At 43.6% G+C, this 15,288-nt stretch overlaps 1 protein-coding gene across 10 annotated transcripts in view; it reads left to right on the top strand.

Moving 5' to 3' along the window:
* dmxl2 (Dmx-like 2) overlaps positions 1–15,288 on the top strand; it is a 54,603-nt gene that overhangs the window by 14,286 nt on the left and 25,029 nt on the right. For 7 of the 10 annotated variants that reach the window (XM_074620212.1, XM_074620233.1, XM_074620227.1 and 4 more), the window contains exons 6-27: positions 925–991; positions 1,093–1,265; positions 1,987–2,167; positions 2,274–2,454; positions 2,902–3,120; positions 3,210–3,481; positions 4,573–4,842; positions 5,062–5,291; positions 5,415–5,620; positions 6,648–6,769; positions 7,235–7,324; positions 7,436–7,544; positions 7,916–8,035; positions 8,163–8,390; positions 8,644–8,930; positions 10,125–10,297; positions 10,382–11,033; positions 11,282–11,611; positions 11,687–11,806; positions 12,630–12,765; positions 14,303–14,413; positions 14,553–14,722. In XM_074620212.1, the coding sequence (XP_074476313.1) occupies positions 925–991; positions 1,093–1,265; positions 1,987–2,167; positions 2,274–2,454; positions 2,902–3,120; positions 3,210–3,481; positions 4,573–4,842; positions 5,062–5,291; positions 5,415–5,620; positions 6,648–6,769; positions 7,235–7,324; positions 7,436–7,544; positions 7,916–8,035; positions 8,163–8,390; positions 8,644–8,930; positions 10,125–10,297; positions 10,382–11,033; positions 11,282–11,611; positions 11,687–11,806; positions 12,630–12,765; positions 14,303–14,413; positions 14,553–14,722 (4,447 nt within the window). The remainder of the gene's footprint in view (positions 1–924; positions 992–1,092; positions 1,266–1,986; positions 2,168–2,273; positions 2,455–2,901; positions 3,121–3,209; positions 3,482–4,572; positions 4,843–5,061; positions 5,292–5,414; positions 5,621–6,647; positions 6,770–7,234; positions 7,325–7,435; positions 7,545–7,915; positions 8,036–8,162; positions 8,391–8,643; positions 8,931–10,124; positions 10,298–10,381; positions 11,034–11,281; positions 11,612–11,686; positions 11,807–12,629; positions 12,766–14,302; positions 14,414–14,552; positions 14,723–15,288) is intronic. The other 3 variants (XM_074620203.1, XM_074620268.1, XM_074620250.1) reach the window with 1 other exon arrangement.

Raw genomic sequence — 15,288 nt, 5'->3', positions numbered from 1 at the left:
CAATTAATTATTTTTTAAGGGACAGAGATAGCTTGTTTTATACCTCTAGTGAATGTAATCCAATTAATTAAATTTCATATATGTATTTTGTATATACAGTTCCCTTTGTTAACACCTTATTTTGAAAACCAGACGTAGTCACATATGTATTCTTCCGCTAACTTCGCCAAGTCCGTAGCTACTAGCGCTCCCCGTCAGCTTTATGGTCAACTCCATTGGGGCTGTTTGAACGCATTTAACATAAATATCAGTATATGGGTGCACTTGTTATTGCGTCGGTTGATTTGACCACAGAGATGCGAGTGGCAGCTGGCTTGACCGCACGTTATTCACAAAACTCTAAAAGAAAAGCAAAAGATAGGTACTCCTCTGGCTCCTCTGCGGTCACAGATTTTAGTGTAACACCGGCATCCAATGACACAGCAGGCCCTGGGGGCAGAAATACCTGTATGAAGAAGCATAAACAGCTCCAAATAGTGGGTTTATGGATATGATAGAAACTGAAATCAAACCAAAACTATTTTTAAAAATCAAATCAATGTTTTTAATAACTTATAAATTATTACTAATTTGAAATATTTTATGAACAAAAAAATGACACCTCTCAAAAATAGTAGGGCCTTCAGAGAAAGAATCAATTTTCTTCCCCACCTTTACTCTTTTTGAGTCTGTCGCCTGTGCTTTAATCCGTGTAAACAGCCATAGACGTATCCTGTAATACCATGTTAGTAATTGTCATCTGATGACTCATGTTCATGCCCAGGAAATCAACTAGAACAGGGAAGTGCTAACTCGTGCACAAAGTTACCACACATACCTATTGACAGCTGACAGGAGCACCACTGGTGTGTTTCTTCAGTGGTGAGTCTCCCATGGAGAAGTGAATATAGCTGATATCGTTGTTTATGCTTGTGTTTCTCTCAGGACCGCTGCATCTGTTCACATTGCCAAGTGGTCTCCTGACGGGGAGTACTTTGCAACAGTTGGGAAGGTACATGATTCATGTAAACAACAACAAATTGTTGAACAGTTTTCATAATTGTATGGATGTGTTTATATAATATACGTTCACGCATGTGTTTGCATACGCAGGATGACTGTCTACTCAAGGTGTGGTATCCCACCACGGGCTGGCGCTCTGCAGTGGTGTTCCACGACCCCTACGATAAAAAGCCCCTTCCTGTTAACTTCTCCTTTGTTTACCTGGCCCATCCACGCTCGCTCACCGGTATGTCCTGGAGGAAGACCAGCAAGTACATGCCCAAGTAAGGAAGCACACACGCACAGTCACATGGCCAGTGACATGTTTATTGTTTAGTACACGGCTCGAGGGCTAAGTTGCAACATGGATAGTAATGCAATAAAAATAAATGATTTTCAGTAATGAAATACCTAGATAGATAGAAAGTAACTTTATTGTTCCCAAGGGAAATTCAAGCACCTAGCGTGCTATACGTTTATGATGAGGTTTACAGTGATTTCAGTGTATGTTCTCACATGTAACATTGAAAAAGCTGTATTCACGCAAACTATAGATTATGGAGGACTGCACAATTTTGTGATGCACCCTTGGTTCTCACTCTCAGTAAGCAGGAATTCGACATTAAATTCACATAATTTGTGTATTAGGCTTGTCACAGTTAAAACATTTTCTCACTTGAATGAATTTTCCCAGAACACCATCTAGTACTGGTGTTACTGATTTTGATTAGCTTCCCTTAGAGAGGACACTCTGCTAGGTGTGAAGTTTTGTTGAATGCTGGTAGCTGACCATCATCACCAGTTGCTATGTGTCGACATGTGTGCAAATTAAGAACGGTGAATTGCTGGTGGAAGCAGCCAGTCAGAGGAAGTTGTCTGTTTGTCTGTTCCACTGAGTGTATCAGTGATTTCATCAACTTAATGCAGCCTCTCTTTATATTTCACTTTCCTTCGAAACAGTAATCACTGATTGTGTAAGAGCTGCGTTCTCCTGTTGCTTTCTAGGGGTTCAGTGTGCAACGTGTTGCTGACGTCCTGCGAGGATGGTGTGTGTAGGTTGTGGTCGGAGACTCTGCTACCGGAAGACAGCCTGCTTGGAGGACAGATCTCTGAGAACAGTCACTCCGTCAGCTCCAGCCTGCCAGGCCTGGCAGGAAATAAGGACAAGATCCAGCACGCTCTGGAGGTACACTTACTCACTCCGTCAGATCTGACTGGAAATAATTCATAAATGGGAATATATTTCTGATTAACATACGCATGTTCTCTGTGTTTTATTCCTGCTTAATTAGTCAATCCACCACCTGAAACATCTGCGCCGTGGCCGGCGACGGTCCTCTGCTCTGGTGGCTCACAGCGAGCTGCTGCCCTCTCAGCTGGGCACACAGGACGCACACACTCACCGCCACATCGCTCATCATGCCAACGCCCTGTGTCACTTCCATATCTCAGCCAGTATTAACCCCAACACAGGTAGCAACTGGCTCAGAAGCATTTCTATATTTCGTAACCATAAGATCCATACATAGTTGGACTATGGACCATATAAGACTGTTCTATAATGTTGTCTGTAATGTCTGCAATAATGACGCCATTCATAAACCAAATAATATTTAGGTTGCTGCATTAGTTAATTGCAAAGATCATTTCAAGATTAATTTGATTATAGCTTATAATTGTCTTATAGTGTGTTTTTTTTGTGGCTTCATTGCAAAACATAATAAAATAGCGATCCAAACAGAATTAGTTTTGCATTTATGAGAAAGCAGAAATGGCTTCTATGACTGAAAGTAAATGCATCAGTGAGCAGCACAGTCAGTGCAGCTGTGAACCTAGTCGAAGCTTGAGTCATATTTTATTTAGCCATTTCCCTTTTTAGTGCTTTCATCCATGCATCTCTTTCTCCTCTTCGTCGGTCAGATATCCCATCAGTGCTGGCTGACTCTGCCGTGTTCAACCCAGACGATGGCTCTGGCGGTGGAGGCTTCGTCGTTCACTGGCTCAACAATAAGGACCTCAGCTTCACCTCCTCCATGGACCTCTTTATGCTGCAGCTCCGCAAGTTCTCTGAGCAGCAGCTGGAGCAGACCACTGAGGACCCCTTGGACCCCGAAGGATCCCCTATGAAGTTTGACTTTGGTATGACCCACAATCGGACCAACGTACATTCCTTAAAAACACATAATCTTAAAAGCAACATAAAAGCATATTGTTTTCTGGCTTTCTAGACCTGGACGAGATGTCTGACAAAGCATCCTCGGAGCAGGGTGAGGAGGGCGAGCCGGGGGAGCAGGGAAGCACCAAGGCGTCCTCCCCGGGATCCAGCTCCAGCATGCCTCTGCCCTCCATGCTGCTGGAGAGGAAGATGGAGACTCTGATCACAGAGTGGAACAAGAGCCCAGACATGTTGTTCACCATCCACCCTACTGATGGGTCTTTCCTGGTCTGGCATGTCAAGTACTTGGACGAGTTCAACCAGGGCATTTTCAGACAGGTTCAGGTGAGCAGAAAATCAGGCCGGATGTTTGTTTCCACAAGCAAGTGAGAAATGTGTTTTCCAAATGAGTGCTTTAGTGAATCACTTGCTCATTCGCTCACTCATACAGGCAGCAGTGTAGTTAAACTTTGTCTCAAATGTGAGGTGACTCAGCACTCCCCCAGCCTTATGTAAGACCCCTAATATTCCTTTTCTTACCTGTGCATGTGGGCTATTAAAACTCTGTCATGTCACTGTGGAGCCTTGCCGTCCTAAAGGACAGCAGCGCGCTGCAACACGAGAAGGCTGAGGAGGACAAAACACAGTAGAGACCACCTTTGATCAGCTTTATTGTAGCTGCTAGAAATAAGTTCACACAGGCCCGCACTTATTATAATTACTTTGCATGGGCTGCAATGATACAGTATATGGACACGTAGCTATCTGTCTTTATGATCGCAATAAGAGAACACACACGTTGGCATTGTATATAAGAGCTTTATAATGCCATGTACACTAGGGCCCCACAATTAATTTAAATTTTATCGAAATTGCAATATGGCCCACTGCAATTTTCAAATCATAGGAGGCGCAATATTTGTTAAAGGTTAAATGTGTGGCAAAATACCATTTTAAATGAATTATTGTTGTGCTGTAGAGATGTCCTGGCTTACACATTATATTATACAGACTTAAGAAAACATCTTTGTTTGGTACAGATCCCTGCAAAAATCACACCATAAGCATTTTAATATGCTTTTTCGGTGAAAATGAGAATAATGATGTGGAAAATATCATTGCCTCTAATCATATCGCAATTAAAATATCAGTCAAAAATAACCGCAATCAGATATTTTCTCAAAATCATGCAGCCCTAATATACACATATGAAGTCCATATTCTGTAGAAAGTGGTAGTGTATGTATGTAATATGCAGTAAGCTGTGTGTGTTTCTGGTTCATTTGTGAGAATGCAGTAGAAGCCAAATATCGTCTTGCTAATGTTGAACAAGAGAGATGACATGACATTGGTATAAAGAGCTAATTAGCTCTCTATAGAGAATATATGGCCATAGTCCTGATGTTTTTTCTATTTCCCTCCAACTCTCCCATTAGGTGTCCTTCTCCTCCCGTATCCCAGTGGCGTTTCCTACAGGTGACGCCAACTCGCTGAGTAAAAACATCCTGATGTACGCCTGCACTCTGAGTGAGGGGGAGACTGCCGGTGCCGGGGAGCAGGGGAGGACGGTTCAACGCGTCTCCCACTCTGCTTCAACCTCGGCCTTCCTGGGTTCACCCGCACTGGCCCCCTCTTCCTTCCCTCGCCTTGGCATCAGTCCCGCTGTCATGATGGTCTCCAAGCATGTTGATGGATCTCTCAACCAGGTACAAGATTGAGAGCTTGGAATGTACCATTTCTTTCTTCCAGGGTCAATTCATGTTTTCATAAGATGTTCCCAAAAACCTCCTTTAACCCTTTTTAAAATGTCACACCAACACAAATAATTCCATGTCCTAACCAAATGAATGTAGTGTACTTGCATGTTTGTGTATTATCCCGCCTTCCCAGCCCTCTCTAATTGTTTTGGTTCCCTCTGTCTGCAGTGGGCAGTGACATTTGCGGAGCGCTCTGCCTTCTCCAACGTACTGACCGTATCACACAAGTTCCGGTACTGCGGCCACCGCTTCCATCTGAACGACCAGGCCTGCCACACGGTGCTGCCGCTGCTGCTGACCTCCTCCCACCATAACGCTCTGCTCACCCCTCCCTCGGCCCCTAGCAGCCTGGAAGGAGAGCAGCCGCCTACCTTTCCAATACCAAAGGGACTTCCAAGGTAGAGAAAGAGATGAGGAGAAGAAAGAATATGCAAAGAGCACATTGATGCTTATTGCAGCACACTGTGACTCGCTTTCAGAAATGATCTTGTCTTTCTAACGATGCATTCCTTTTCCATTAGCAGGAAGCAGCTTCGTAATGCAGCTACAAGGACCTTCCATGACCCCAACGCCATCTACAGCGAGCTCATTTTGTGGAGGGTGGACCACATTGGACCGCTGTCCTGCACCGGAGGGGTCTCTGAACTGGCCCGCATCAACTCCCTGCACACCTCTGCCTTCAGCAATGTTGCTTGGCTGCCTACACTAGTACCCAGCTCTGTTCTCGGTAAACACACCATGCATGTTTATTATGGGCGTCAGTTTTAACCTCAGTGATTCTTGTTATGCGTAAATTACCAAGAACTTTAATATAAAAGTGGAAGTTTGACTGCTGAATCATCTGAGCTTCTGCTTTTGGTTCACTATTTGTCAGGCGAAACTGTGCCAAATATATGCACAGTATATAATGGCATTTAGTCCACCTGCAATAGTAAAGCTTAGCCAGTTTTGCACGTCAGATTTGTACTAAAAAGTTAATTATTCCATACTCATTATTGCCTACCAACTAGGGCTGTCAGAGTTAATGTGATAACAGCCCATTAATATAAGTTTATTTTAATGCCACTAAATTCTTTAATATATTAACACAACTTGCAATTTTTAGGCTATAGCGGGCTCAGTTTTAAAGCTAGAGTGAAGATACTGGCACATATGAAACTAGAAAACCTAAAGAATCCATTGGTATCAACCATGTCATGCATGTCAAGAAGTACGCTTAATGACGCTACGAAGTTACGCTAAATTTTGGCGAGGAAAAACTGGCATGGCCATTTTCAAAGGGGTCTCTTGACCTCTGACCTCATGATATGTAAATGAAAATGGGTTCTATGGGTACCCACGAGTTGGGCTGCAGTTTGCCATGTTATGATTTGAGCATATTATTTATGCTAAATGCAGTACCTGTGAGGGTTTGTGCCATTAATTTACGATTTATCATGATTAAATCGATTGACAGCCCTACTACCAAGATATAAACATATTTCTTGACTGTGCCTTAAAAGCAACAATATACCTTTTCCGATTAAGATCCATCCTTGCTCTCTGCTGCCTGAGGAGGGAACTTTATCCCTTAAGTAATTTTTTTTAGTTGGGAGATGTTTTTTTTATTGATACAGATACATTGCTTAATTTACAAGTATCCTTCAACTTTTTATAAACTAAGCAAATATTAAATGTGTGTGTTTTTTTCTGTATTGTTCACCAAATAGTAGTTAATACATTCTTTGACACTAACTCTGTGTGGTGTCCCTCAGGAACTTACTGCAACAGCGCCAGCGCCTGCTTCGTGGCATCAGATGGTAAAAACCTGCGTCTCTATCAAGCCGTGGTGGACGCCAGAAAACTACTGGATGAGCTGTCGGACCCTGAAACATCTGTGAGTGGACACGCTCATACAAAAACAATGATGTTGTTGCTCATTGGGATGTGATCGTCTCTGTTTAGAGTCTCTGTTAAGTGAATTTATGTATCTGGGTCTTCATGTCTCACACTGTGGCTCTTTAAACTTTTAGTCCCAAAGGATCAGGAATCAAGTCCAAAGCAAGCTTGTGTACATCAACCATGAAACATCACAAATCTGATATTCACAGATATTAAATTCTTGTTATAAGCCAGCTTTTCATTTCCTTTTGATGCTGCTTTCATTTCTAAATGTTACCAAAACAACAATACTCCGTCTACATCAGGCACACAGATGTGGTTAATGTTTCTATCTCTTGCTTCATAACACCCACCAGCCTACATTACATCACTTCAAATCCAATACATTTTCACCACGTTAGTGGTTTACATTGCAGTACGCTAAAAGGATAACTTACCATTTTCCTGTGTTTCTGTTTAGAAACTGGTGGGCGAAGTGTTCAACATCGTCAGCCAGCAGTCCACTGCCAGACCTGGATGTATCATCGAGCTGGACGTCATTACAAACCAGGTTAGCAGCTGCTCTGTGTTTTTTCACACCCACCTCAGATCAGCGGTGTACAGAAACCTTCTGATCAATAGACGTAGTAACCTGTTTGATGCTTTCTCCATGTGCATCCAGTGTGGCGCCAACACCCAGCTGCTGCACGTCTTCCAAGAGGACTTCATTCTCGGTTACAAGCCTCAGAAAGAACCAGACGCATACACGCCGGCCTTTCCATCTGGTGAAGGTATAACACGCTGCGGTGTATTAAACATTTGAGTTTGGTATTTTGGAAACTAGGTCGTGCAGTAGTCAGCGGTGTCTGCAAAGGATGCTGGGAGATCCTGTTGTTCTGTGAAGCACATGTTAAGTAAAGCAGGCACTTGCTGAATGTGTAGCTGTCTCCCGTGGTATTATTTTGGAGTACACCACAGTAATATTGGCGTTGGGGATAAAGCTAGCTTAGGCTGCAGAAAATGTCTTTCATTCATCATGTCAACAGTTATTTTAGGCCAGCACCGTCAATGAGGAAGTTAAAACTTTGTAGAGCTGTTTCCTCATACCTTTTAAAAACCTGATTGTCATTAGAAGAAGATAATGTAATTTTACTTTATCCAGATTACCAACCTGCCCCGTTCTCTGAGAAGTTCTTCCTGGTGGTGATAGAAAAGGATCTCAACAGGAACTCTGTGCTGCAGATGTGGCACCTGCACCTCAAGTCTGTGCAGGCCTGTGTTGGTAAGTGTAGGCTACACACAGCTGAGCAGCTATTGGCAGAATTAGACGTTTTCTGCATATTTTTAAGCATGAATTTCTTTTACTGAGGTGTAGGCCGGCTATAACGTTCCTGCATCTCTGTCTCCAGATGAGCCGAGCCCAGATTTTAGCTTCCAGAGCCAGCTGATGGTTCCCAATCAGGCTATGAATGCCGACTCGTCTCCGGAGATGTCACCTGTCAGACCCCTGCCTCGCTCAGCCTCCACAGCCAACTTGCAGTCAGCCAGCAAACTCATCCTCAGCTCCAAGCTGGTGTACAGCAAGCGGCTCGACCTGCCCCACGGTGTGGAGGTTACCAGGGCCACCCCCTCTGCAGGTTGGGACGGCCACACAGTTGTCACACATATGACTCACACCATGTTGTTGTTGCTGAATGTGTAAAACCCCCTTTTTCATAACTAGGTGACATTATCCCAAAATGGTTCTACATTTATTTTAGCGGTTTAGAAATAAAATAAGAGATTACCTGAAAAAATCTGTTTGCCATATGTTAATGTGGAAATCAGCAAGAAAACACAGAACATGCTTGAAATTGTCTCTGTTTTCGTACTGCCTCCTCTTTCCGCCAGGTCACCTGAGCTCCTCCTCTATCTACCCCGTGTGCCTGGCTCCGTACCTGATCGTCACCACCTGCTCCGACTCTCGCGTGCGGTTCTGGCGCTGCGCCGTGGAGGGCGACGACGGGTACAGCGAGGATGACCAGGACAACCGCGCGTACCGCTGGGAGCCCTGGGCCCTGATGAACGAGGAGGATGACAACAACAGTGCTGTGTGTGTGTCTGGACGGCCCGTTGCGGTGTCCTGCTCCTACATCGGCAGGCTGGCCATAGCCTTTAAAAAGCCACGGCAAGGACAGGTAGGAAAGTAGAGTTTGGCTTTACAACGGTGTTTTTTGGTGTATATGTACCGAAAACCTATTAAATGTAGCTGTGGCAATAAAAATGTAAATGCGGTGAATAAACATGTTTTGACGGTATAGCCTGGATCCTCCAGAAATAGATACAAATTCCTTATATCAGCATATTAATACGTTTTTATGTAAAGCAGAGAATAGTGAGGGAGGAACTACATAAAATAAACATTCGGTACATTAAACACTGCAGTGTGTTTAAAATTTGTGTTTACCGTCATTAGCCATAAGTAGGGCTGTCAATCAATTAAAATATTTAATCGCATGATTGTCCATAGTTAACTACATTAAATATTCTGTTCAAAATGTACCTTAAAGGGAGAATTGTCAAGTATTTAATACTCTTATCAACATGGGAGTGGACAAATATGCTGCTTTATGCAAATGTATGTATAGATCTATTATTGGAAATCAATTAACAACACAAAACAATGGCAAATATTGTCCAGAAACCCTCACAGGTACTGCATTTAGCATAAAAAATATGCTCAAATCATAACATGGCAAACTGCAGCCCAACAGGCAACAACAGCTGTCAGTGTGTCAGTGTGCTGACTTGACTATGACTTGCCCCAAACTGCATGTGATTATCATAAAGTGGGCATGTCTGTAAAGGGGAGACTCGTGGGTACCCATAGAACCCATTTTCATTCACATATCTTGAGGTCAGAGGTCAAGGGACCCCTTTGAAAAGGGCCCTGCCAGTTTTTCCTCTCTCTCCCCCTTTCACAACGGTCACTCTCATTATCTAATAAAGACAAAATGGCCAAAAATAGAATAAAAAAATAAATAAATTGGTGGCGTTAAAACTAATTTGCGTTAACACGTTATTATCGTGTTAACTTTGACAGGCCTAGCCATGAGTGAGAAGGAAGTGATAAAACCAGACTGTCTGAGGATCTAATTCCATTTCCTATCACTACTCTGTATTTGAAGTATGTGGAGTTTGATGTCGTTGAACTGAAACTGAGTTGAGGTTAATACTTCAGGATGTGATACAGGATAGAGGTCTGTGTGGATCCATTGAGGTGTTTTTATTGTATTTACCGTACGCCTGGTTAACTGGTTTGCACAGTGTCTTTAGATTTGTCATTTTCTAAGAAACCAGACGTTTTAAGAAAGCTCTCCTCTTGTCCTCAGCTGCAGGGCTCTGGAGAGGACTTCTCCATGCATGTGTCCATCTATGAGTGTGAATCTACCGGTGGCTCAGAGTGGGTTTTAGAGCAAACGCTCCACCTGGACGACTTCACCAGACCCACGTCAACCCTGGATCCAAGAGTCAGCGTGGACTCCAACCTCTTTGTCTACAGCAGGTCAGGAGGGCACTGCTTGCTTGTCATATTCTGCATGTTTACCAGTATGGGTGTCTCATACGTTTATCATTTTCTCCACGCCAGGTCGGACCTGTACATGAGCAGAGACCATAGCTCCCCCAACATTAAGCACTACGTTCACTTGGACTGGCTGTCAAAGGAGGACGGGTCTCACATCCTCACCGTGGGGGTCGGATCCAACATTCTCATGTACGGACGCATCTCTGGCGTGGTCAACGAGCCGACCAGCAGCAAGGAGGGTGTGGCTGTCATCAACCTGCCTCTAGGGGGCAGTATCAAACAGGGCATCCGCTCACGCTGGATCCTGCTTCGGTCCGTGGACCTCCTGTCCTCCGTGGACGGCACGCCGTCTCTGCCAGTCTCCCTGTCCTGGGTGAGGGACGGCATCCTGGTGGTGGGCATGGACTGTGAGATGCACGTGTATGCTCAGTGGCATCAGGACAAGAAGCCCGGGGAGGGAGACGAGGGCAACCTGTCGTCCGCAGACATTGCTGGAGGTCAAACCGGGGGTTCATCCTCGGCCTTTGAAGGGAGAACCAGGTCTAAGAGTGTGTTTGAAGGGAGCGTCGCAGTGGATGAGGCCCTTCGTGCACCGGCAGGACTTCAGGAAGGGGGACTGTTTGAAGCAGCTCACTCCCTGTCTCCAACTCTCCCCCAGTACCATCCCACCCAGCTGCTGGAGCTCATGGACCTGGGCAAGGTTCGCCGCGCCAAGGTGAGTCTGTTTCTGCCTCATTCAGTGACTCCAAAATATACAAACCAGACCAGTTGGAGTCTATTGATGGAGTTAGCACTGATGCCGTAGTGGAGTAAATTGCAGTAATCAAGACGGGAGGAAATGAAGACATCGATCAATATTTCAGCAGCAGGGCGTGCGAGAGAGGTTCCCTAGCTTAGCAATATTGTGAAGGTGATAGAAGGGGGAGTATGCGCTGTATAACCCATTGCTCTTCTGTACATCAGGCCATCCTCGCTCACCTGGTGAAGTGTATTGCCGGGGAGGTCGCCGTGGTGAGGGACGTGGAGGCAGGCGAGGGCGGAGCCAGGAGACACCTGTCCCGGACCATCAGTGTGACCGGCAGCACAGCGAAAGACACCATTGTGGCCGGCCGCGACGGGGGGAGAGACTACACCGAGATCAACTCCATCCCTCCGTTGCCCCTCTACTCCCTCATGCTGGCCGACCTGGACACCTCGTACAAAGGGGCGGAAGAGACCGCGAAGGGGAATAAGGGGGGCGACGGCGAGGGATCCCAGAAATCCGCAGAGGACCAGTATGCTGACCTCTTCCAGGTAGGTAGAGTTAAGAGCTCTGATTTTGTTGTTAAAGGTGTAGTCCACTAATACACCTGACTCCTGTGTTAACAGATGCAAAGCGTCACCACAGATGATTTTGTGAACTTTGCCACCGACAAACCAGAGAAGAAATCTCGAGTTATCAACCTCTCTCAGTATGGACCGACCTACTTTGGACCGGAGCATGCTCAGGTATTTTTGTATTTTTTTTAGAATGGGACCCCATTTATAAAAAAAAAAAAAAAAAAAAAGGGAAATTGCACTATTAATGTAGACTATTTATGATAACATCCGAAGATTAATATTCTTTTCAATCCTCAGTTGTATTGCAATTAAGTCATTAAGAAAGAGGGGAATAGAGTGGTGCAGCGATGGCATATTTTTGTAGACCTACCCAGAAGTTCCCTCGACAAAAAGCCAACCGGATTTTTCCATTCGGCTTTTGGATTACCACTTTTATGATTTTTGAAGTGTAAATGCAGTTGCCAGAAGTAAAAAGCTAACGTTACACCGCGGTTGCATGACTTCACGTCACCACCACTAAGCTAAAGGTGGACTAGTGTTCGGCGTGATGACGTTTAGTAGTCTCATTTAGCCACTTGTTAGCAACCGCCTCTTTGAAGACACGTAAAAGCTACAAAATTCACAAGTGGGTTATTTATTGATGTATTTCATATCATAGAACAAATCATTAAAATCTCTTAAGCTTGTGTTAACCAAAGACCTTATTTCAGGCATCTAACTAAAAACCCATTCAAAAAACCCATTGACTTCCAGACGAGGGAACCGGAAGAGCTAACATGCTAACTCATTTCTGGGTTTTAGGACTCCTTCCTGCAGCACTCTTTTAAAGGGGAGGAAATGTGACAATAGTAATATGGTAATAATAGTTTAATCTGTGGTTATATGAGAGTAATTTTCTCTCAACGGGGATATGTTAAGTATTGTATAATTTTTGCAAATTCAAAGTAATAACCCGTTTCTCTTTGCTCTCTCTCTTTCTTCATGTGTCCAGGTTTTGTCCAGTCACCTGATGCACTCCAGCCTCCCAGGACTGACCAGACTGGAGCAGATGTTCTTGGTGGCGTTGGCTGATACTGTCGCAACCACCAGCGCCGAGGTCACCAGCTCCACTGATCAAAAGCACATAGGTCAGCATATACGTTTGGTTACAATCATATTTATGATATGTATGTGCAGTACACAGAGTAAATCTAACCTATTGCACCGAGGTTTACTGAGGTTAGGGACTGCTGTGTCTGTATTTCTTCAACTGGAGTCGTCACCACTTTAAAATACTATTATATCAAACCACAATAAACACTCTACCTTATATTGTAACACAGCACTCAAATAAGTTTAACCATCCGCAATATCTTTAGCCTACTTCTGATGCTCTATTCTCCTCACAGTTACACCTTTACAACGAGCAAAATAGTTCTTTCTCTCAGTATTTCAAATATCATATTTTTCTAGTGTCCACACAACTAATTCCGTTTTTTAGCTATTATGCCATTTTCAAGTGTTGATTTCATGCTCACATCCATGTGACAGTCACCGGTGTCAATCCAAGCTCTTACGTTTAGTAGTTCTGTCGTGTACGGGAATCCTCCCCACTGAAGTGTCCTTTAGCAAGAGACAGACCAGCTCCAGGGTCTTTATTCTGTAGCTGTCCCTACGTTTTGATCTGTCAAGAGACACAAGAGACAAGAGAATTTTTTGCAAATGAAGAAAGTATAGAGTGCTACAGGGATGACGCATTTTTGTAGGCCAACCAGGAAGTTGGCATCGCCCTGGTTCCCTCGACAAGAAGCCAATGGGATTTTTCCATTTGGTTTTGGATTATTGCGGAAAATAAATTCTGTGGCAAACACAGGTTTATGATACTCGCACGTTTTGTTCAGCAAGATAATCTCCACAAATGAACTCCCACTTTTATGATTTTCAAAAGCGTATTGATGTATTTTATGTCGTAGAACTAAACGTTAAAATCTCTACAGCTTATGTTAACCACAGACCTTATTTCAGGCATCTAACTAAAAACCCATTCAAAAAACCCATTGACTTCAATAGGAGGGAACCAGAAGTGCTAAAATGCTAACTGTTTTCCGGGTTTTAGGACTCATTCCTGCAGCACTCTGTTGCCTTATTTTGTACTTTGTATGAAAGATACATAATGCACTCGCACCTGCGGAATAAGGTTGTATTGTGATTTGGCGTGTTGGCGGCTTTAATGTCTACCAGTCCGTTAACTTTTACCCTTGGTAAGAGATTGTATGAAAGTTGACTAAAGGTTATAGACATAAAAGCTAAGCATCATTTTTCTTGACCGTGTGTTCATGAATATTTCAAGCGATCAAATCTTTATTAACATAAACATCAGTGCTTATACGTTCCTCTTTAACTATATACATACATACAGACACAGCACTTCCGTTATCTTTGTCTTTTCTCCATTTTTCCATCCTTTTTATTTAGTCTTTTGAGAGGTAGACGTTAGCAGGTTGTTCCAGGGCTAGGTAAGCACAGAGAGGGTAAGGAGGTTCAGGGACACCGTCTCCGACAGGATCGCATGAACTCAAGTGATACTGTTGAGTTTTAAAGGGCTTCGCTGTGTGGCTTTTAATAGAGTGGTCGGTGGAATAACAACGACCGAGCTGACGGCTCCCCGGTGTTGTGTTTGTGTAGGTGGAGAGGCTCTCGATGAGTGTGGACTGAGGTACCTGCTGGCCATGCGTCTGCACACCTGCCTGCTCACCTCCCTGCCCCCTCTCTACCGCATGCAGCTGCTCCACCAGGGTAAACACACTGCTCAGACACTGCTGCCGTCAAACATATACATGACTATATTTTCAGATGTTGTGGGGAATGAGAGATAGATTGAAAGTGCATTTAATCCTGGGAATGAACTCCAGACATCTCTTTTCTCTCTGTGCAGGTCTATCAACGTGCCACTTTGCTTGGGCCTTCCACTCGGAGGCGGAGGAGGAGCTGCTGAACATGATACCGGCCATGCAGAGAGGAGACCCACAGTGGTCTGAGCTCAGAGCTGTGGGAGTGGGCTGGTGGATACGTAACATCAACACTCTGCGCAAAATGGTGGAGAAGGTACACAGGACAAATTCAGTTTCTAACATTTGGAGAGTGATGCAAACAATTTACTAGGAAATTAAATATGGAACACAGCTAACTGTAATACTTTAGACCATTTGCTAGGACTGATATTGCAATTGCGACAAGATTTTCGATATTGGAGGGAGTGATCATTATTCTCATTTTCATTGAAAAACATATTAGAATGATGAAATTGTGGTTTGATTTTTATAATGATAAGCACCTGATTATTGTAAAGCACAAAGCAAAGCTAATAGTTTTTTTTAAACAATATTGTTATTGAATTTTGCATATATTTCATACACGCAAATAGACAAATATAATAATATAATTTAAAAATGAAACATGTAGTCATGATTTTTGTAGTCATCAAAAGAAAAGAAACATTTAACATATTTCACATAAAATATAAAACATCAGATAAGAAGAAGAAGAAGAACAACAACAACGTAAAAGCACTCAACAACACATAGCAATTTCAAAATGACTGACATCCAAGAAACTTCAAGAAACACACTTTTTGAAATTCTCCTGCTTTTCCTCTTGTTATGTAAGTCAGT

Source organism: Sebastes fasciatus, chromosome 2 (assembly GCF_043250625.1).
Source record: "Sebastes fasciatus isolate fSebFas1 chromosome 2, fSebFas1.pri, whole genome shotgun sequence".
Taxonomy (NCBI): Eukaryota; Metazoa; Chordata; class Actinopteri; order Perciformes; family Sebastidae; genus Sebastes; species Sebastes fasciatus.
This window is presented reverse-complemented; position numbering and strand designations above follow the sequence as displayed.